Source organism: Loxodonta africana, chromosome 6, assembly GCF_030014295.1.
Source record: "Loxodonta africana isolate mLoxAfr1 chromosome 6, mLoxAfr1.hap2, whole genome shotgun sequence".
NCBI lineage: Eukaryota > Metazoa > Chordata > Mammalia > Proboscidea > Elephantidae > Loxodonta > Loxodonta africana.
In genome coordinates, this window is record NC_087347.1 from 24,574,410 (window position 1) to 24,598,558 (window position 24,149).

General features: G+C 40.3%; 1 protein-coding gene across 1 annotated transcript in view; it reads left to right on the forward strand.

Annotated features, from left to right (window-relative positions):
• The first annotated feature begins 276 nt into the window (after positions 1–276).
• The window catches only part of EPHA4 (EPH receptor A4), a 32,296-nt gene continuing 8,423 nt past the window's right edge, over positions 277–24,149 (forward strand). Inside the window, exons 1-7 of the mRNA XM_064286647.1 lie at positions 277–385; positions 11,177–11,235; positions 12,376–12,489; positions 13,012–13,197; positions 17,547–17,608; positions 18,056–18,265; positions 20,892–21,041. Of these exons, the coding sequence (XP_064142717.1) occupies positions 13,143–13,197; positions 17,547–17,608; positions 18,056–18,265; positions 20,892–21,041 (477 nt within the window). The 5' untranslated portion in view covers positions 277–385; positions 11,177–11,235; positions 12,376–12,489; positions 13,012–13,142. The remainder of the gene's footprint in view (positions 386–11,176; positions 11,236–12,375; positions 12,490–13,011; positions 13,198–17,546; positions 17,609–18,055; positions 18,266–20,891; positions 21,042–24,149) is intronic.

Consider the following 24,149-nt stretch of genomic DNA (forward strand, 5'->3'; position numbering starts at 1 on the left):
GGGCAATGACTGGCAATGTTTACCATTGGATTTCCTAAGAAGGGAGAAGAAAGCAACCTTTCTTCTTCTGGCTGAAATTCTTCATACAATTATAAAAAGATTGTCTTCACCTCATTAAGGCTGTCTTAGGAAATGCTATTGAATGAATACGAAGGGCAAGAGAGGCTGTGAGCATTCCGAATGGCTTCAGAAAGAGAGAAATTGTGACCCAGTCAGAAGTTCTGCCTCTTAAGACCTTCGCAAAGGTGACCCTTGTGTAACCGTTGTTTCCAGTGCCTTCCCGGATCATTGGAGATGGGGCCAATTCTACAGTCCTTCTGGTCTCCGTTTCAGGCAGTGTGGTGCTAGTGGTCATTCTCATTGGAGCTTTTGTCATCAGCAGGAGGTAAGCACTTAAGCCATTCGTGGACACTCCCCGCCCTCCTCTTTTTTATGAGGGAGCGTTTTTTTGTCTCCTTCACACAAAGCTGAGGCTTTTGATTAGCATCATAAACATAGCATTTGCATCACAAGCTCCTTCCTTGTTGCTTTGATCTTTCCACATCCCGACTGGGGCTGCCTGTGGTACCCAGTAGCAGTCCTCAAACAGCCAACTCCTGGAACAGCCCAACTAATTCCAGTAAACCAAGCTGAAAAAGCAAGCCAGGGAGAAATTTCTAGATATTCTAATCTCAGCTATTAAAAATAAATAAATAAAAATTGCCGTTGAGTCAATTCTGCCTCATAGCAGCCCTATAGGACAGAGTAGAACTGCCCCATAGGGTTTAATCTCAGCTATACAGTGTTGCGTTATCCCTCTTTTAAACCTGGACAAACTGCCAAAGACAAGAAACATCAAGATAGAACTTGGGCCTAAAATTTGAGCTTCGCCATATGCTAGCTATATTACTTAACCTTTTTGGGTCTTCATTTCCCTTTTATAAAACAGGGATAGTAGTATCTGCCTCAAAGGGTTATTGGCAGGAGAATTATGATAAACAGCGTAGATAATACAGCACATAAAAAATGCTTTAACATGATAAACTCAGTACCCATGATATTCATGAATAATAACAGTAACTGAAACAAATAAATGGTGTAGTGGTTAAGTGCCATGGCTGCTAACCAAAAGGTAGCAGTTAGAATCTACCAGGCGCTCCTTGGAAACTATATGGTGCAGTTCTACTCTGTCCTATATAGGGCCACTATGAGTCAAGTTGGAATCGACTCAGTGGCAATGGGTTTGTTTTTTTTGTTTGTTTTTATAGGCCCAGTCTCCCCTCAGGAGAGGGCGTTTTCATTTCCAGAGAATATCCATTCAGCACATTGTGGGTGTGGCATTGCTCTTGGAAGTGAATCTTAAAACAGCTTGGTACTCAACAATCTAAAAGAGAGAGAGATGAAAATGGCTTGATGGCATTATTTTTGTGTTATCAGATTTTCCTAAATTATTGTTGCCACCGTCTACATACAACACTGCCTAGAGACTCTGGAGGAATCGTGGGGTGTAGCTACTCTTAGTCAGTATGTGCCCCACTTCTAGGCCTTCTTCGTTTCCAGTATGTGAGAATCTGACCCTTCCCCAGCCTTCACCCCATATCTCTCTGTTTCTAGGCCCCACCAACTTGCTTCACAAGGTGGAGTTTTTGGTAAAAATGAAGGCAGAATGGGCATGTCAAGATGATCCTCTAGAATATATACATTTTCATGTAATAGAAGTAGAAAGTGATGCTCAAGGATAAATTGACTTGTCCAGAATCATTGCACTGCCGTAGTGGTAGAACTCAAACCCGAATAGCCACATTTGACTCTCAGGCCATGGTCTGATGCATTGTCCCTCTCTGCCTCTTCTACAAGTGATCTCACTGTTGCCATGATGATGCTTCAGGCTATCTCCATGGGCCCGGGCAAGCTACCAGCTTTTCCCTCAGTTTGTAAAAAAAATCATTTGTAGTACGTTATAATTAGGGTGCTGTCCATACATCCCTGTTTGCTTGCATGGTCTCAGTCGTCTCATGTATTTTATTGATAGCATGCATCCACCTTTTATTCTCCAAAATGTCCTGCTTTATAGAGATCAATTATGGCCACTAATTATAAGGCCTATGGAACAATTTCTCATTCTGTGTGGGCATCTACGTTTATCATTGTGTTGATTCTTTCTTGGTGTGAAATCTATAACTAGGCGTTCCATCTTGAAGAAGTTAAATTTACCATAAACACCCTGTTGCAGTGATATATACATATAATCTTATATATAGACACACATGGAGATACACCTGCTTTACCCCACCAGTTGCCATTGAGGTCATTCTGACTCAGAGTAGACACACATAGGGTTCTCAGTGGATGGTTTATCAGTTGATCGCTAGGCCTTTCCTCTGAGGTACCTCTGGGTAGACTCAAACCTGCAACCTTTTGGTTAGTAGTCAGATGAGTTAACTGTTTGCACCACCCAGGGACTACTGTTTTGCACCCTCTATGGTTGTATATCTTGGCCTTTGGAAACTTCAGCAGGGCCGAACAGAAATTGAATGTCCAACGTTTGTTCCTTCCCTGACATTTGATTTTGGAAGCCGATCAAGATGACTGTCTTCCTTGTCCATTGCCATTTGACTTCGTGTACACGTGCACTGTCTGCACATACACACATGGAGAAATATACGTGTTACTGTATATCCATCCGTGGGTACATGTATGGGCTGAGGGAGTACGTAGAAATTACGTATTTCTGTGTTGGAAATGTTTCCCGTGAATATAAGCAATTTTTGTTATCAGAAAATAAAGGTGTTTAAATATCTAAAAATAGAGAACAATTACCTCCACCACCACCACCCCCCTAAAAGAAAAAAAAAAAAAAACTTGACTAAAATCCAGCCATGTATGATGCTGAGAGCTAGGCAGTGGAACGCTTCTTTGCAGAAAGTGTGTCTCATCTTGTTTTTAGACTATCATTTGAATATTGGTTGGAAACATTCTCTAGTTGTAGTCCATCTTGCTTTAGATTTACTTTTATCACCATTATTTTTTCAATTTAAAGTGGCCCTAAATATAGCAGTCAAACAGGGCTAGTTAGAAATAAGTTGTCCTTATGATAATAGTTTCTTTTGAATATTCTGCTTCAAACATTTGGCTCTGGCAAAAAGAAAGGAAAAAACACATGAATATGTAATGCATGGAGACAAGTTTATTAAAAGCAGTGGCTATAGAAAATAGTGTCGTCAAGCTTGATGACTTAATTTCCTTTCTGCTTTTATTGATCGCTTTACTATTTAAGGCAGGATTGATAGGAGGATGCATCGGATTTCCAATTATGAGTCCCACCTTAGAGAATTGAGCCTGTCGAGTAACCCAGCGGTGATTCCTGTCCCTTCTCCCCCATTAAAAAAAAAAAAATGTCACTTCCCAAGGCTGATAAACACTGCATGGTGATTGGTCCTCAATGGATCACTTTTTAGAAAATGAAATGTCAACCCTTTGCCCCCGTATTGATTCTTCTTTAGTGTCAGCCATAAAGCTGTCATGGGAAATGCTGCCTGGAGCCAGGTAGCTGACAAGCTTGGCAGTGGCTGATGCACACTCAGCCAATTCTTCTCCCCACTCGGGCTGTCTGCTCCGTTATCTTGGACTACAAATGTTTAAATGGGACAGGAACAGGTGATGAGAGAGGAGACAGGTAGTGGGGACAAAAGTCTGGCCCAGACTTTTAGTGAGTACAGGCGATAGGTGGTAAATGTTATAGTTGTTAGCTGCTGTCCAGTTGTTTCTGACACATGGTGACCCCACGTACAACAGAAGGAAACATTGCCCAGTTCTGCACCATCTTCACCATCGTTAGCACTCATGAACCTATTTTTGTGGCCACTGTGTATTTTGAATGCCTTCTAACCTTTTTTTTTTTTCCATTGGACCATAGTCTGTTGTGATCCATAGGGCTTTCATTGACTAATTTTCAGAAGTAGATTGCTACACCTTTCTCCCTAGTCTGTCTTAGTCTGGAAGCTCTGCTGAAACCTGTCCACCATGCATGACCCTACTGGTATTTTGAAATACCAATGACATTACTTCCAGCATCGTAGCAACATGCAGGCCACCATAGTAGGACAAACTGGTATATGGGCAGTGGAGATGGTAATAAAACCCAAAAAAACAAACCTCTTGCTGTCGAGTTGGTTCTGACTCATAGCAACCCTAAAGGAGAGAGTAGAACTGCCCCATAGGGTTTCCAAGGAGAACCTGATGAATTCGAACTGCTCTTAATCACTATGCCACCAGGGTTTCCGGAGGAGGTGATAATGGTACTCCCGAAATAATCTTGCAGACTTCAGCCAGCAGTCTCCAGGACAGCAACAGCTTCAACAACCTAGTTGACTAAACCTGAATCATGTCCTTTGCTAAAGGCCGTTTCTCATTTCTTAGAGCCCCAGAATGTTGATGCCAGAATGGATATGAAAGACCCCTATGGGGTGAGCCCCCTCGTACTGAATCAAACACTGCTGATGGCGAGTGAGGTTTTTTTCAAGAGGTAGATGGACAGAAACACACAGTGAGAAAAGTTTCCTTTTTTCAAGCCTACTTCAGTCTTTTTGATTACCTCACCCAGAAAGTCCATTTGGTGCTAATTTGTCTTTTAAGAAAGAGGAAACAGCCGCAGGCTCACAGTTGGTATCTTGATAGATTTTTTTCTATAGCAGTTCTTTTATTTATTTCGTATTCATTCTAAACTGTATAAGCCTGAGCTCACGGCAAGCCAGAATAGAGCAATTTCCAGTTTCTTTGGTGGAAGACATACTTTTTTCTTTGAGTTAACTTGGATGTGTAAGCACTTAGGAATCGCAGAGAAAGATTGAAGCAACGAAATTTGTAAACTTTATAAGTTTAAAATGATAAGTTATAGAAAGTACGTTGATTTGGACGTATGTATTTTTATCACTTAAAAATATATTTACATTTTTTGTAATAGGCGTCTTTCGGATCAGTATCTTTCTCATCACTCAAATTATAACGTCAGGATTCTTTCAGTTTTCTAGAGCAAACCACTGTTTTTGCTATTTGGGTTGTTTAAGGCACAGACTTCTTGTATTGGGGTGCTGCAGTCCCTAGAAATTTTAGCCTAAACCATAAGTGCCCGTTTTCTTAGCTTCCCCATTCTTCTGTAGGATCTATTTGTGATCTCTACATTGTAACCACTTAACTGCTTTTTCCAACTGATCTTTCAAGGGGCTGTTAACAATGACATCATAAAATGCAATGATAAGGTCATAACCTACAGGACTAATGATTGAACCTCTGCTAAATTTCTCTGACATCTCCCCTTTTTAGTAATGATTCCAACTTGTTACCTCCAAAAGCATCCCAAGCTAGCATTAGTTCAGGTTGTTTTAGGCTAGTTTGTCTACCTCACGTGGTACTTTATTTGTTCCAGGATGAGAAAAAAATTAAAGACTGGAATACAAGATGGCTCCCTCTTTTCTAAAGGACATTTGGGAGTCAGAGCAGGGATTACCCCATAACCGGTGGTATAGTTGCTTTTTGGTTGCTGTTAGTTGCCGTCAAGTCAACTCTGACTCATGTGACCCCCCGTACAGGAGGGCAAACCATTGTTTCGTCCTGCACCATCTTCATGATCGTTGCTGTTTGAGTTCATTGTTTCAGCTACTAGCTACTTTTATACTGCTTTTCTAATGATTGGCAGTAATACTGGGTTTCCACTGATGTTAAGGTTATAAAGCATGGCTCTGACCTGAATTAAAGCAAAAGAAATGAAAGGATTTTAAGGGAACACGAAGTGGCTATGGCCCATTTTGCGAAAGAGCTACATAAATGGCCCAGGTTTAGTGTACTTCTTAATTTTAACCTTAACATCTTTTAGATTACGGATTTAAGGCCTGAAGAGGTTAAGCCATTAAACCGAGGCCACCCAACTAGTTAGTGGCCTGACCAGGACAGGAGCCTAGGTCTCTTGAGCTCCGATAGTGGCAACAATAGATTTTTTCATTGTCTTCCTCAGTGTCAAAACTGACCTTCATAGAAAACTAACATTGTGGGTCCTATAAAAGCAAAATTCCAAGAATCTCCCCCAGTGATTTTGGTTAACCTTTGTGATCTGTGAAGGAGTGTGCAAGTCTAATGTGCTATATCAAGTCAGATTTGGAAAATTAACTTTACCTTCTTCCTGAAGGTTAAGACTTTCTGCTTTGGAACTGTTCCCCATCATGTTAAAACAGTTGCCATTCAGCTCATCTCTATCTTCCCTGGTACCCTGATTTTCTTCCCTGGAATATTATGATCCCATAAGAATGAATACCCTTAAATGTTAGTCTAAATTAGCTCTGATGAAGTTATATAGATTCATACAATTAGAGGGCAGATGGTACCTGGGGAACATTTCTGAACAACTTTGCTGCGATTGTACGATTCAATTCCAACCATTTCAAAATCTTGCTCGTGAAGCACGTTTAGACATCCTCGGGTGCAAGAACAATGACAGCTTAAGGAAGGAGAAAAAGAAGGATGGCTTTTATGAATCTTCATGGGTGATGCCGTTAAATGCTGCAAAGGGCCCTCCTGGAGCCATTCTAGTTATTACATTGCTTTATTTCCTTTAATCTGCACTTTAGCTGAATAAATTACTTACCTTTTACTAATTAGTTTTGGAACAGCCAACCACATCAATCAAATCCGTCTACTCCGTCAAGGAAGTTAGTATTTTAATAAAAGCAGGGTCTTTGCTGGGCTGCTCACCCCCCTCCCACTCCCCTATTTTGTTTGTTTTATTGACTAGTCGAGGTGCCAGGAACAATACATGGTGGGGAGGGCAGCGCTGGGGACTCACACTGTTCGTCAACAAAGTCAGTTAATACCCTTTTCGTGGTGTCCCTTGGCCCATGGGGAGGGCTCAGCTTGGACTCTTTCAAAGTTTCACCTGCAGAGTCAGCCCTTTCCTCTGACTCTGCAGTTGAAAGGTGCCATGTTTCCTTCTGGAACATTCACTAACAAACCACTTCCCTCCTCCCCCTTTTTAATCAGCTTGCCCCAACTCTCAATAATGAGAAAACCCAAACCTTCAACAAAGGTTTCCTCCTGCCGTTCAGGTGATCTGCCTGAATGCCAATTTAGTGTTAGCACTTCTCGAGGGTGAGTGGTTTCCTCCCGGGGCTCCCTGGCCGAATAATAAGCTTTGGTGTGCTGGCTTTCTTGGGACAAATAAGGGTCCATATTGTTCTCCCCTGAGCCAAAGAGGAAGGGTCATGAGGTGACAAAGGTAGAGCTGAACTCAGGCATTTTTCCTTTTTCAAGGTATCATTAAAAAAGCTCGTAGGCTGCAATTAACCTTTGAACAGTAATCCTTGTGTTTCTTTTTCGGCATTCCCTGGATTCCTGTAGGGTCCTCTCCTCTGAATAACACACCAAGGAGTTTCTTTAAATGTACACCTTCACTACTAATTTCATTTCTTCCTCTGCATTTAGAAGTCTGGGTAAGGGATGGGCGGGCCAGCCTGGTAATTAATGATCCTTGGCATTTTGGATGTCTTCTAGCTTTGCACATGCTTAGTGAATATGCTTGATGGAAAACAGATAACCACATACAGCTCAGCATCTTGAGGCCACTTGTGTCTATGGGTTTATATCTGAGCTTTTGACTCATTCACTGAGAATTTAAAGTGGGCACCCAAGCTCTCTTGCTCTATGTGGGTTTTTTTTTTTTTTTCTTCTTTAAAGGAAAGAAATTCAAATCAGTTTTCCAGATCTAAAGTGGTTTTTAAGATATACTTGTAGTTGTAGATAATGCTTTTAGGAGCTCTGATAAGATACAATCCCAAGGGCTAGCAGGATCCTGTCACCACCACCACCACCCCCCTACCCCACCCTACCCCCCCCCCCGACATAATCACGTGTTTCCCTGATGCAAAACGGTATGAAAAGCATTGTTCCTGACCAAACACTCTTCTATTTTCTTTAAAAATGGGAAGGGGAGGGGGAGGAAAGTGGTTGCAGGGGGTTTAGTGGTAGAATTCTTGCCTGCCATAAGGAGACCTAGTTGGGTTCCTGGCCAACGGATCTCATGGGCATCTACCACCGTCTGTCAGTGGAGGCCTGTGTGGTGTTATGATGCTCAACAGGTTTCGGCCGAGCTTCCAGACTAAGACGGACTAGGAAGAAAGACCTAGTGATGTACTTTGAAAATCAGCCAGTGAAAACCCTCTGGATCACAATGGTCAGATCCATAAATGATTATGGTAATGGTGCATGACTAGACAGCGTTTTTTTTCCATTTTCCATGGGGTTGCCGTGAGTCCCGGACTGACTCAATGGTAGCTAACAGCAACATCTTTCATTGAAAGCTGTGTGTTTTCAGTGTATTTAAACCTGTATCTTTAAAGCAGTGAATTTTAAGAGCATTTCAGTTTAATTTTAGTGACTGTACTGATATAGAATGTGGTATTAATTACAACTAAATCTCATCAGATAGTCTTGTATGACGACATCTCCATGCTGAGAGGCTCTGTGAAGTGGTGGGCGGCATCAGGGCGCGTGTTAAATTCTGCATTTGCAAAGAGGAGACGTGGGTGACCGCCTGCCTCCACGTCCTCATCTATATGATGGAGCTGAGTGTATGTCTGTCTGTCCGATGGGTTTCATAGTGTTGTTGGGAAGATGTAGTTAAATAATAGACATGGAGGCCCTTTGAAAAGTTAAATGCAAAGTAAAAATGCAAGCTATTATTTGGACTGAATTATACACTGGAGTCCTGTTTTGCAGTTAGGGGAGGAGATAATACCTACATGTGATGAGAGCAGTTTGAAGAGTTAAATGTAGTGTTAAAGGACAAGGTATTATTATTTGCAAGGGAATTATACACAGGGAGGAACATCTGTAGGCTCAGAGGGTCTGACTGCCAAGCTGGTTCCCACATTGCTGACAATTCGGAGAGTGATGTGGGCGAGAAGCTTTGAGCATGTGACCGTGGCTGGGTTGCCTCTTCAGTCGCACCACATGGCTCCTTTAGTGTCTTTGTCATTTCCTGGTTAAATGCCCTTCTCTATTTGTTCAAAGTTCAGAAGTTAAAAGAACTGGAGGCTATATTCTGACAGACCACACTGCAGATATACCCTATGGCCTCAAGGGAATCTTTTCTCATCTCGGAGCCTCGGTTTCCTCATCCTTACCTTGCCTTTAAAGACCTAAGAAAACACAGATGATGATAAATCTCAAAATAAATTTTACATCTTGAACAGAAACATAAGAAAACATGTATTATTCCCTAATGTGGTCTACTGCCCAAACTCTGTTGCTGTTAGCTGCCATGCAGTCAGCCCCTGACTCAAGGTGAGCCCATGTGCAATGGGACAAACTGCTGCCATCTTGCATTCTCATGATCGGTTGCAGATTGGACCATTGTGATCCATAGGGCTTTCACTGACTGATTTTCAGAAGTACATCAGAACCGGGTTGATTTCTGGATTCATTTAAGTGGTGTGGTTTTATATATACATATATGTATTTATGTACACCCACTCCTCACTTATCAACTGTCTCAATATCAAACATTTAGCATTTATGACAATAACAAAACATCTATTATCCAACTATTTTGCACATTAATGATAAACATCTGGCAGTAACGAACACTGAGGTACAAGACAAGAGTACCATTGGCTGTGATGGTTAAGGTTATGTGTCAACTTGGCTGGGTCATGATTCTTAGTGGTTTGGCAGCTATGTAATGATGTACTCATCCTCCATCTTGTGATCTAATGCAGTCGCCCTCCATTTTCACATAATGCTGATTTTTACATAATGACCTGGTCTCTGGAACCTAACCATGGTGATAAGTGAGGAGTGGGTGGCAGTCATGGATTACGAACAAGTTCTGTTCCTAAGTCTGTCTTTACGTCAAACTTGTGTGTAAGTCTGAACAGTTACATATCTAACGTCAGTTAGTCAAATGTTCATCTTAGTAAATAGTATACATTTCTATGAATAAAAAAACATTAAAGAAACACTTCCATATACATTAAAAATGTCTTTAACATAATAGTACAATAATAATAATGTTTTGATGTCATCACAAAGTTGTGTTTGTTGTTATGAACCATTGTATGTACCTCGAAGTTTTAATGTAATAGGCTTTGTGAGGTTGGTTCATAACTACGGGTTGTACATAAGTGGGACGTTCATAACCTGGGGACTACCTGTATATGAGTTCAAGATTTCCCGTTCCAAAGACTTTATAACAAAGCCAGGTCTCAGTCCCATAGGATACAGGAAAAGGCCCACTGTGGGAGACTACACACTATTTTATTGAGAAATAATTAGGCAAAGCAAACAAAAACTTTTCATTTTTACTCTTGATATTTTTCTATAAAATCCTCAGGAATGCAATCCAATACAAAGCAAATATTTACTTTTTCATTTTTGTGCAAATAATTCAGTACTTTGTAATGCAGCAGTTGAAACCAGTAGATACAAAACTTTTGCTTTAAGAATATAAATAGTGAGCTATTTTGGTGGCAGGGATTATCATGGTTATAGCAACAGGATTTACTCTATTACCTATCATACACTGGAAGAGCCCTGGTGGTGCAAATGATTACACGCCCGGCTGCTAACCTGAAGGTTGGCAGTTCGAACCCAAACAGCCACTCTGTGGGAGAAAAGCCTGGTCATCTGCTTCCATAAAGATTACAGCAAAGAAAACGCTATGGGGTCGCCATGAGGCAAAATTGACTCCATGGAACCTAAAACAAAAAAGGTAAAAAAATCACACACTGAGTATATGCCATTTGATTCATGTGGAATTTACCCATGGAAACTTCTTTTTGTTCAGAAAATAACATGTATGTGAAAGAAATTAGACAAATGTGTTTTCACTATAATAAACTTTCTCTGGGGATTTGAAGTTATAATTATATTTTAAAAATATTTGATTTGCCTGTTGAAACCCTACCTCAGTTTAATGTTGTGAAGAGGACATTCTGGAATCTGACTGCTTGAACTTGAAATGATTACTCACCAAGCTGTTCACCTTAGTCTCTTGCCTCTTGTGAACCTCAGTTTTCTCATCTGTGAATTGTGCATGGTGTATCTGCCTGATTGATGTTAACGGTAGCAATGAACTTGACCCATGGCTAGTATTTTAGCTTTGTGTTGAAAAAAAAAAAAAAAATCTTCTTTTGTAAACATTTTTTGACAGGCGAAGTAAATACAGTAAAGCAAAACAGGAGGCAGATGAAGAGAAGCACTTGAGTCAAGGTACAAAAAATTGGAGTAAAAATCATTTTATTTGTAAAGCGTGTGTTATGTTTCCTTGTTTAGAAATTTCTAAATGATACTCAGGTGGCTGTTACTATCATAGTACATTTTCCATAAAACTTTTCAAATATCCATGGAATATCGAATAAATATGTGACCAACAATCCTTCAACTTAGATTAAAAGTAGGTTACAATAGATGAGAAGCATAATATCACATAGTTGATTTGAGAATACGAACTCTATGTTGGGCCTCTACTTCTATTCTGTTTTGGAAAGCAGATGTTATAAGCAAACATTGAAGTTCATCTAGAAGCTTCTGCTGGTGATTATGTTGTAGCCTAATTGCAGAATGGTTTGAACACCAGGAAGTTCCACTCAGTCATACCCCACAGTTACTTAAAAATGAAATTCAGAGCATGAGCTCTAAGGCAGCCTGGAGATGTTTGAGCCAAGACAGAGCTGAAAAAATCAAAGGGATTTGGGCCAACCAGCATCCTCCACACTTTCAGTGCCCCAAAGCTCCAGAAGCTCCAGTGGGAAGAGGTGGATGGTGGTAGAAAACTCCTAGTAATTCTTTGTCTTCTTGTATATTTTAATCTAGGTTTAATCCAAGTTTGATAGTTATTGGTCACATATTCAGTTGTTTCAGAGAGTGGGCAAAATGTGACAGCACGTAGACAGAGTCAGTTGAGAAAGAAAATTCCTATTATCTTCCCCAAGGGAACTTCCTGCTAACAAAGGACAGGTAGAAGCCGTGGGTAAGACTTGGGGCAAGGAGAAAGAGCAAATGATTGGGATAAGAGTATTTATATTTAGCTAAACATTCCGAATTTCCTTATAGAGACTCTTTTCCTTGATGAGATTTTTAAGTTTTAAAATTTTGTTTTTAAATTTTATCCTCGAAGGGTGAATACATTTCGGGAAGTTCGTAGAGCTGTAGCCACTTAAATAACTAGCAAGTCTTTATTTACCACCAAATGAAATCTAGAGCGAGAGTTTAAACATTTTCACATGTCCAGAATAGACAGCTAGCCTGACTTTTCCTATATTAAACAGTTTTAGACCCAAACAACGTATATTGTGTTTACAAGTGGTTCCTGAGAAGTGTCCACCAACCTATCACATGTTTATTACTTAGGTGTTAGAACGTATGTGGATCCCTTCACATACGAAGATCCCAACCAAGCAGTTCGAGAATTTGCCAAAGAAATCGACGCATCCTGCATTAAGATTGAAAAAGTCATAGGAGTTGGTAAGTGTCCAAGTGTCTGTCTAATATAAGGCTGTCTTCTTGGTGGGTATTACATATATGTATGGATGGATTATATAAATATTTATATTATATAAATGTATGTATGCCTATGAGTATATTGTAAGTTTATATGTAAATATCTTCGTGCATGGAATTTTGTCATTAGAAGTATCAAATGGGGTGTGCTGTAAAGAACTCTGGTAAACATTTTGATTTTGATCTTAAGAGAGTTTAACATAGTAAATAAACATGTGGGTTCTGAAATCAGACCAACTGCATTCAAATTCACACTCTACTATTATGAACGATAAGACTTTGGGCAAGTTATGTCATTTCCGTAAGCCTAAGGGTCCTCCAATAAAATGGAGCTAATAATAGCGTCTGTCTGGTGGGGTTTGGAGGAAGCCCTAGCGCGGTGCCTGGCAGATACAGTGAGTAGTCCACAAATGAAGTGTCAGCTATTATTATTTCATTTTAAATGTATTTCTGGTCCTTAGTAGATTTTTTTTCTCTCTTCCAAAGGTGAATTCGGCGAAGTATGCAGTGGGCGTCTAAAAGTGCCTGGCAAGAGAGAGATCTGTGTGGCCATCAAGACTTTGAAAGCTGGTTATACAGACAAACAGAGAAGGGACTTCCTAAGTGAGGCCAGCATCATGGGACAGTTTGACCACCCGAACATCATTCACTTGGAAGGCGTCGTCACCAAATGTACGCAGGTCACTCCCTCTACCAAGCCAAATTAAAAGTACCTGGGAAATTAAACACACATTTGCTTTCTAGGGAAATGACAGATGGAACAGACCCACTGATTGCTAATAGGAGGAAATCAGTGCCGGACAAGTCATTAATCTTGTAGTCAGCTCTAAATGGGTCTGTGGTTTCAACTGATACCCTATCTCCAAGGCAGCTTGTGTGAGATTTGGAGGAAACTAATATTGCAGATTTTGGGTACACCATGCCATCTTTCAAATCTTTGCTAGACCAAACTGATTGTCACAGGGTAGGCACAAGCAGATGGTAAGCGAAATAAATTTAAGTACTTTTCTTATAAAACACAACAAATCCCCGCCATCCCCACCACACTTTGTGCTTGAAGCTTAAGATCCAGATGCAGGGAGTGAATCTTGGGACTCTTTATAATATTGGGGGATTCGCCTGTCTGCTCTTCCTGATTTATGGTTGTTACAATTCAGCACCTATTTACAGTAACACCTGGTTGCACCTTCCTTCTCTAGTCCATTAGCATTCACTGAGTCTATGAACCATGCTTCAGTTAAAAAATGACACAGCTCAACAGATGCATTTTGTGAAGCAAACCCTGAATACACCTGTAGGGTTGGTTAAGACCAACTTAATAAAGAGCCATGTGGACAGTACAGCTGAAATGGTTATTTAAGGTGGCCCCGTTCCAGGAACCCTAGTACCTACTTCTCTTACTGGAAGTCAAGGATCTTGTAGGCCTGGGGCTATGTCACCAGGAAGATTGGGACTCCTCTCCTGTGATCAAAGGTGTCTTTGCAAAGCATCCCCAGTCAATGTGTGCAGAGTGGTGAGAATATGCTCCGGTGGGTGAAAGGGGATAGATTAAAGAATAAAATTGAGACACTGGGTCTCAGGCAGAAGGAGAATAGGACAAGGGCAGAAAATCTTTAGGAAGACAAAAAGGAGGAGGTTACTAAAAGGAGAATGAATGTACTAGAATAAGAGGTTCTCAAGCTTAAACATCAGAATCCCCTGGAAAACTTGTTAAATACAGTTCCCTGGCCTTATCCCAAATCTCTGGGTGGTCAGATGTTTAAGAGTTCAGCTACTAACCAGAAGGATGACGGTTTGAATCTACCTAGAGGCATTTGGGGAAAAAGGCTTCAAGACCTACTTCTGAAAAGTCACCAAAACCAAAAACCCGTTGCCACCAAGTCAATTCCAACTCATAATAACCCTATAGGACAGAGTAGAACATCCCATAGAGTTTCCAAGGAGCACCTGGTGGCTTTGAACTGCTGCCCTTTTCGTTAACAACCATAGTACTTAACCACTACACCACCACAGTTTCCACTGAAAGCCCCATGGAGTGCAGTTCTACTCTGAAACATGTGGGTTTGTCGTGAGAGAATGGATTCGAAGGCAACTGTTTTTTTTGTTGCTTTGAACTTATCCCCAGAGGTTCCGAATCAGTGGCTTGGGGTGGGACCAGTGAGTGTGCCTTTCTGACAAGCTCCCACTTGACACCACAGCTGCTTATCCGGGGACCACACTGGAAGAACTACTGGTCTAGTGACAAATGATTTGCTTCCCATCCCTACTGTTCGTGAAGCTCTGTGACCTCAAGTAGTTACTCCACCGCTCCATTTACTCATCTGTAGAATGGAGACAAAATTAGAACTTGCCTTTACAAGGTTATTTTGGATGAAATAAAATATTTAGAGTCCTTAGCAGAATGCTTGGCAAATTAAAAAAAGAAACAACTCTAAGGTAGCTACTGTTGTTATCATGCCTTCAGAACTACATCTTTCCCCATCTTTAAGAATTCTTCAAAAAAAAAAAAAGGAACCTTGGTGCTAAAGATCTGTAATTTCCCCCCCAAAAGTGAAGGCTATAATTAGCATAGAATAGCTCTATTTGCTTTTTAAGATGAGTTTCACAGACAGGATATCTTCCTGTTGCCTGCGGCCTTCAGGGCTGCCTGGAACCCTTCACTACTTTAATTAAAAGATAACATTCACTTTAAATACTTCTGCAGGTCCATTTTCTAAAAAGGAGGCTCTGTTCAGCTTGGGGTGTTTTTCCTGCCGCAGACAGTGATTTTCATAGCACCTCTGCAGAAGAGAGAAGAAACAGGGGATCTTTGTATTAAAGTCCCACCGTGCCTCTAAAACCCATAGCTGTTACAGCTGGAACTGTTAGAAACGACTAGATACATTTGCATAATGCAGTTGTCACTGAATTCAAATGATTTAAAATTTCCACTCATGGATGAAGCTGTCCCCTCACCCCTCAGGTCCCCTGCCCACCATGTCCCTGCCTGACCCAGGGAACAAGCGAGCGAGCCCGGGGTCCGTGAGCCCAGCCCCGTCCTTTTTTATAAGCCCTTCTGCTCATGGAGACATTCATCTTTATTTCTCTGGTAGAGCTCGTAAAGACTCTGACAAATGGACACTTTTAATAAACAGAAGGAATGTAGAAAAATCATGAAGATGGTGCCAGCAGTCCGATGAGGGAGGCGTGAGGGTGAAGAGGTGGAGAAGGAGGGTGTGAGTTCATTACCAGCAGTTTCTCGAGTAACTTCTTAAATTGACAGGAGAACCATAAATTTTTTCTCCCACCCCCTCTCTTTCGGGTCTTCTACTCTCTTCTCCACAGCTAAAGAGGGGCCTGGAGAAATGGAAGTAGGTGTTAATGTTTCACCAAGAGAGCCTCCTTTCCTCATTAATTGACAAAGTATCTTTTGATTGAGGCAGGTTAATTGAAACTCATTTAGCTGCATTTGGTCTGTCAGAAGACTGGTCACAGATGTAGAGAGTAAATGAAGGTGGGGACTATGCCGAGAACCAAGAGGTTCTTATTTAGATTGATGGAGGATAGAAAGGTGTACAGGGACCATCTCCTTCAGCGAGGTGCAGAGGGAAAAGATTGGAAGGGTGATCACTCAGCCTTTTGGTCTACACCAAGGTTTCTGCCAGCTTTCATTCACCACTTGAAAATTATATCCAAGGAATTGTTTTTGAATCCAATTTTTTTTTTTGATTTCTTAGATTTCAAAATATTTCTTAGATACAAGACCAAAAACATGGTAAATAAAAGAATAAATAAGTAAATTGGACTTCAGCAAAACTAATGTTCTTCAATTATTTTTGCCTCTAAAATGAAGACATTTCCCTTTTCCCTACTCTAGAAATTATAAGCTGACAGAGACTCTGGGTGGAAAATTTATTAGTTTAGACTGATTTGGGGAGCTTTTCAGTGGTGAAAGATTCCAGCCCATTTTCGTTGACTGAAAGCCAAAGTCCAAACAGAGGCCAGAAGCAGCCATAAGAGCGTGAGCAATTTTGATTTATCAACTCAGTGTTTCATTTTCCTCCAAGGGTATCTTCTATGGACTTTTAACCATAACCCTTCCCTTAGTCAAAAATTTGAGGACCCCCTCCCCAATCAAGACACTTTAGGAAGAATGAATTTCAGGCCTTGGGTTCATTGCCAGTGATTTAAAAAAAAAAAAAAAAATGGTGCTGATTTCCTAAGGTGCTCAGAAAGCAAATTAAAGTTAAAACAAATGTTTCCTCCCACCCCTCAGACCGTAACTGAAATAATTTTTGATTGCTCTGCTTAAAAAAAAAAAGTGTCGGGGGTGGGCTGAAAAATGTTCTAGTACTGAATTTTAATTTCTGTCTTGGATGAAATAATTTAATGTTTTCTTTGATGATACTTGTTTTTTGAGGTGGGCAGTTTAAGGAAGGAAATAGAACAAGTTTGTTTCTAGGTCAAGAAAAGGGAACAGAATGGATACAGCCCCTGATGTGAAAAAGACAAGGGCGAAGGACATTAATACTGTGTGTGCTTGGATTTGAAGATGTATCTGAGTAATAAAGAATCCAACACAGCAATTGTTGCCTGAGGCTTAGATTTCTCAAAATCAGGGCAAATATTTCTCTGTCCATTGACGCCTTTAGCATCATGCAAGTGGCTCTTCTGGGGACAAAATAATTATCCTAAAGATTTTTTTCATGTTTAAACAGGCCTGCCCATTTGTCTTTTTCGCCTTTTGCTGGTGATAGCAATTACCCATTCATGTGCTCCCTCGATACCAGAGGCCACTTTAGTTAAAGACCTTGTCAACAAGCCACCCAAAGGGTTAACCTTCCAGATGGAATTTAAACCTACTCATCCTTTTAATATTTCATTCCTAGCTCCCCACAGCTGAGGCATAAGCTTGGCTTGTTTTAATTAAATTAGATCACACAAGACAGGTGTCTTGGCAGTAAAATTGTGCATAGCCCACTTTTATCTCATTAACTGCAGCGCTCATCAAGGATTTGTGTTTTTGTTTCTGAAAACTCTAGGTAAACCAGTAATGATCATAACAGAGTACATGGAGAATGGTTCCTTGGACGCATTCCTCAGGGTACGTGACTACTTTATATCAAACCCAAGAACGTTGGTGTTTAGAACACTAGCAGACTCCTCGGATCAATTCCTTTTGGTTGTCTTCATGGATTTTTTGCATGAGGCAAAGGAGGAAGAGTCGAAATAGAGAATCATGTGCTTTTTAAGGCTATTAAATAATCCATGTTCAGTGAGGTGGTATTTGATTTATTCTTGTACAGTAGAACTGTTTGAGCCATAGATTCATTACAGTTGGATAATTTCCATCTATCACAGGAAGAACACCCAGCTCCTCGGATACACTCTACTAGTAAATTAGTGACTTCGATCAGAAAGGCCCGGAAATAATGTTGAGTTTCATTGCATACCGGATAAAGATAGTGAAAGAGATCCAAGTTATAAATGCTTGGTGATAATTAATTTGGCCTAATGCTAATGAGATTTTCTTCATTGCTTTCCTATGCAGAAGAATGATGGCCGATTTACAGTCATTCAGCTGGTGGGCATGCTTCGTGGCATTGGGTCTGGGATGAAGTATTTATCTGATATGAGCTATGTGCATCGAGATCTGGCTGCCAGGAACATTCTGGTAAACAGCAACTTGGTCTGCAAAGTGTCCGATTTTGGCATGTCCCGAGTACTTGAGGATGACCCTGAAGCAGCTTATACCACGAGGGTAAGGGCAAGTTGTGACCTGTGCCCTGATGAAACTGTTCTCCTCTTCTTGATATTCAAGTCCTTTATGATTTTTGAAGGTCCTCATCCTTCAGAGCCTTTTCATATCCATGCATCTGGTTTTAAACCATGTTTCTCAGAAAAGATAGGGAGTTTGAAGCAAAGAATTTAGGTATGTGACTGACCACATTACAAAGCCACAAACTAGAAGCAAAATTTCTTTTTCCCTCTAAGTTTTTTTTAGACAAAGTGCTAATAAACAATGAGAAGTTGTCTTTAAAAATGCAGGCAGTAAAAAGAGAAGCAAGTATCAGGGGTAATTCCCCTAGCAGGAGATCCATTGCTGGAAAAAAAAAAAATCAGAAGGTAGCTTCATTTATTATTGTAATTTTCTACACTTAATCTTTTTTCCTTTTTTTTTTTTAACTATTCATTTACTCATTCATTCTGTTTGTTGTAAATTTTCTATTTGGGTCTTTTCTATTCAAAGAATTATTTTGGAAGTTATGGAAATTGATGGTAATATTTGTACAACATGGTGGATGCAATTAATATCACTGATTTGTATACTTAAACACAGTTGAAAAGGCAAATTTTATGTTATGTGTATTTTGCCACAATTTTTTTAAAAAAAAGGCAAGTTTCTTAACCTTAAAAAAGATTCTTCTTAATCTAAATGAGATAAAGCAATGTTTCTAGTTGGTTGGCTACTGAATCTGAGAATGTATATAAAGGATTTATAAAACATTTACAATAGGCAAGGGTTCCCAGTATCTAATGGTCTTTATTTTACTGCTGGTAGAAAAGCAGGGATTAGGGCATGGTTAAGGGGGATATTTCGTATACAGTTAATGGCTATGCTATTCTTAGCTCCACAATCTGAAAATAAAATACTAACGGAATAAACACAGTGTCACGGAACAGCTATTGGCCATTAAGGTTGATACTGCTAAAATCAACAAGAAGAAGACAGTTACTAGCCATTTTCCTGCTTTAATGACCACCATTCTGCATCTGCAATTCCAAGCATAGGCCTTTTTTTTTGGGGGGGGGGGGGAGGGGCAGTATTTAATTTTGGGAGCTTTAATTTTTACTCTAATATATACTCTCTTTCAAATTCCAAGTCCATTCATTTAGGAAATAATGCAACGTTGTGAACATTTTCTCCCAGTAGTTTAAAGGAGGAATGTTAAATAATGCTTCTAGAATGGTACATTTACATAGATAAACCTTACCCAGATATTCAAGGAAGGCAGAAAGTAGCACAAACGTACTATTGTATGTAATGAATATAAATGTAGTACGCTAGGTTTTCAGAGTAAACTGCTGTGAACCCATGCAATTTCCACTACAACTGATTGCCCTGTTTAAACCAAAAACACTTTGCCATCAAGTGGATTCTGACTCACAGCGACCCTGTAGGACAGAGTAGAACTGCCCCATAGGATTTCCAAAGCTATAAATCTTCACAGGAGTGAATGGCTACATCTTTCTCCTGAGGAGTGGCTGGTGGGTTCGAACCGCCCACTTTTCAGTTCGCAGCCTAGTGCTTAAGCACTGCCCTACCAAGGCTCCTTTTGTCCTGTTCAGTAGCCCCAATAAAGCAAAGAAAACTTAAATGATCTCTACCTGAACAGTTTAAAGGCCTGATTCAAGTTGAATCGAATTCCCGAGGTGGACCCCTAGGAAATTTGAAACTCCTTGCCCAAAAACAAAAACAAACGAGACATTTTGGGCACGTTGAAATAAGAGAATCGAGTTCAAGCAGAATAAGAATTGCTTTTGAAACTTTTCTTTGGTAGTCTTCAGTCACTGTACCATTTTTGCAGGTGTCTTTTTAAAAATCAAAAACTAAAATTCTGCTCTCCTTTAAAGTCCATCATGTCTTTAGCATCTTGTATTACCTGGGCTTCCCCTGTCGTGATATTAGCATATCATCTTCCAACTCTGGGGCATGTTTTTATGCTATAGTAGGATGGTGGTTGGAAACCTTGGTGGCGTAGTGGTTAACTTGCTACGGCTACTAACCAAACGGTCAGCAGTTTGAATCCACCAGGTGCTCCTTGGAAACTCTATGGGGCAGTTCTACTCTGTCCTATAGGGTCAATATGAGTCGGAATCGACTCGACGGCATCGGGCTTGCTTTTGGTTTAGTTTTAGGATGATGATGTGATAGATAGGCACTTCCATATTTAAGCCCATTAGTTCATGATTTCCAAAGCAATGGTAAGCATTGACTTTGGGCTGCTACGTGAAAGAATCCAAGATGTCAAGATGAATGTCAGCTGCACATCCGTTGATACACCACAGATAACATGTGCATTTTGTAAAACTTGAGATTCCCTCTCTTCTACAATATTGCCTTAGGCAGAGTCAGATAATAGGTAAACTTTTTCAAGATGATTAAACAGATTACTTGTTCACTTCCCTGTGACTAAAGGAAACATATGACAAGCAATGTCTCAACCTGGAAGACTTTAGTGAAAATAAACAGGTTTCCTATTATTGTTTTGAGAACTATCCCGGGAATGCGGTTGCCCTGCTGGCAAGAAGTAACAACATCCAGAAACTAAAATGGCGCATCAGTGATACATTTAGGGAATAACTTATGGCTCAAATGTTCACAGGGTGGCAAGATTCCTATCCGGTGGACTGCGCCAGAAGCAATTGCCTATCGTAAATTCACATCAGCGAGTGATGTATGGAGCTATGGAATCGTTATGTGGGAAGTGATGTCGTACGGAGAGAGACCCTATTGGGATATGTCCAATCAAGACGTGAGTCCCTGTGTTCTGAAACATAGATCCTCGCTTTGAGATTCAGAATGTCGTGCGTTCCTTTATAATGGAATGAGCACTGGGGTTGAAATGATATGTTAAACTCAAGATTTTGAATACAAATGTATCTAGTCATCTAATTCAACATTATGGTCATGGATTTCAAGGACAGAAATTAGCTGGCCTAAATAGGATATTATGGGAGATTGAGGCACAGATGGAGAGTATTTGGAATAGTACTTATACTTGGCTAACTTTCGAAGCTGTGCTGAAAAAAATTTAAACTTAAGAATTTAAGAAAATCCCAGGAGATGTGACAAAACACACATTTCAAATGTGATAAAATTGGCATGAAAGGTTTATTGGAAGAAAACTAGTAAATATTTTAAAGCTGGCATAGTTGTAATTAGAGCTTGTCCCTTGAGGACTCTAAAATAAAGCTTCGCTAAATGACCCTTTGTAAATTATGCACGTCCCTTTAAATGTACCATCTGGACTACTTCGTAAGGGAGTATCCACAATGCCTGCAATTTCAGAAAAGCATTCAATAATGACACTAATCAGATTCCAGAGTAATAGAATTTAATTACAAACATCTCCAGTGAGAAAGAAGGGGGAGGGCGGCTAAACCAGGGGGTCTTCCTAGAACATTTTTTAGCTAATTCTGGGACGGTTTGAGTTAGCTCTAGAAGGGTTAGAGATCAGATCAAAATCAAATGGCCACCTATACTTTTTGGAACTCTTTCCTCATTTTTTCTGTGAGGTGGAACATTAACGTAGAGTGTTTACAAATGAGTGGTATTCAGTTTTTCAATTAGAATTACACTTTAGTAATGGTCTTCTTTTACAAAATTCTCTCTGATGTGGAATGTTACCTGACCGTCCGCCTTATCCTCCTGAGTCAACAGGAAGTTGCCAAGTCTTGACAATTAAACTAAGAACCAGGTGCACTTAAGAAATAAGATGCAGCAGCCTTATCAATGAAGGAATGTTCAGAGCAATAAGGGCGCTAATACGCTCCATGTCTGGTGGGGCAACAGGAATTCTCTCTTCTAACTAGATTAAGGGGAAGGGCATGTTGACATTGTATTATATGTAAATTATAAAGGCAGATTCATAGCAGATGGGAAGAAAGACAGCAGCTAGCATAACTGATAGATAATTACACGCTGGAAAAAGACTACAGGGGTGAGGAGTGTACAATCTGTTGTTTGATACCATTATACTATGCCACCTTAGAGTAACATTTGGATTCAGGTTAGACACGCTCAGTGGGACAAAGGCGCATCCCCTTAAATGAGCAAATAGTGCATGTCTTTAATTAATTGTTTGATATTTAAGCGCTCCTTTATTTCAAGTGAGGGTCATAGCCAAATGCTGGTAAGGGCAGACTCTTAAAGATAATTGTCAGTTTCCCTATGCTAAATATCTTCATACCTGTCATTTCAACAGTTTCAGTATTAAAATAATTGTTGCTATTTTAAACTTTCCAGTTATCTGGTTTGACCCATGAAAAAGCATCTCAAGCCACTTCTCACAGATAATATGGATCCATCATTCACATGTATTTGTCTCCATGTTGAATTCTGTGTAGAACAGACATCAACAGGAAATGGAACTGGAGAATTCCTTCCTACCTAGAATTCATTTGGCATAGGTGGTGAATGGTGAACGTAACTGTTGAAAATATGTCAGACTTACCGAGTGTTTTGTTTGTTTTAATCCTCTCCTCACCCCCGGTCCCCCAACATGCAGCAGTAAACTGAGACAATATGCTTTATTAACCCACAAGCCATCTCCCAAGCTGGCGGCAGATAAGGAGTTTATGAAATAGTATTAATCCGTCTGAGGGCTGTAACAAATTGTGTTAGCCCAATGTCACTTGCATTCTCATCAATTTAATGTACAATGTTCTTATCAAGGGTAGAGTCAAGACTCTGCACCTAGAAAGATAGAAGTCCGAGGATCAAACTGACTGACCTGTGCAACCTTAGACGGAAAAGTAAATAATACTAATACAACAGGATATTGGCAAAATGCATGGGAAAAAAGTCTTTGAGAGCTTAATCATTTGCAAAATGAAGCAGTCATTGGTTAAAAAGACAGCAGAACTATCTGTACCTAGAAACTTGGCCCAACTGAATTGATCATTTTCTCTTGAAGTTATGGAGCAGGCAGTGGGCTCACCACAGGTGAATCTAATGTGGTCATTGAGCTCTGTGGTCATTAAGATGGTTGCAGCCACGAGTTGGATAGCTATTAGCTATGATTTTGGTAGAGGGGGAAGAAAGAAGAATTGATTTAAAACAAATAAAGCTTTTACAAAACCCAGAACAAGCAACAGGTCCTCCAGAATCTCACGTGATAACCAAAAACAAAGCTTATGGGTAGCCAAGAAACTGTGAAGCAATTCTCTCTTCAAATTCTGCAGCAGTCATACCATATTACATCCCTGGTGGTGTAGTGGTTAAGTGCTACCGCTGCTAACCAAGAGGTTGGCAGTTCATATCCACCAGGTGCTCCCTGGAAACCCTATGGGGCAGTTCTACTCTGTCCTATAGGTTCCCTATGAGTCAGAATCGACTCGATGGCAGTGGGTTTGAGATTCACATCTTGGAGGAGGAGGGCAAAGAAGAAAGCCAGTTAGAAAAATACTATAATGCTTGTGAAGGCAGATCAGAACTAGAAGAAAGACTAAAATTTGTTTATGTCTCGTAGGCAAAGAGTACCTCCTATTGGAACTTCCTTCCTTAGCGATATGAAGGTCCACCGTAAAATGTAAATACCCTAGAAGAAGACCTTTAAAAGGGTTAGTTGACAACCAGCTGAGACCAAGAAAGGGATACAGAATTGATACCTGAGGGGATAGTTGTCTTCCTAAAGGACAAAAGGCTGGGCACCTGGAGGGGAGGGTATGAGAAGTGGGCTATTTCAGAGAGGGTCAGTGTCAGGAGGTCTGGAAGGTGGCCTTAGTCTTGACCCACTCACTGCCTGAGCAAGAGGACACAGGCTTTAAATGATGCAAAGGGAATTCCATTTTGGTGGCAACTATCAACTTTTGCTAAGAGTACATAGGAGTGCTGATGGTGAAGAGCAGAAGGGGGATAA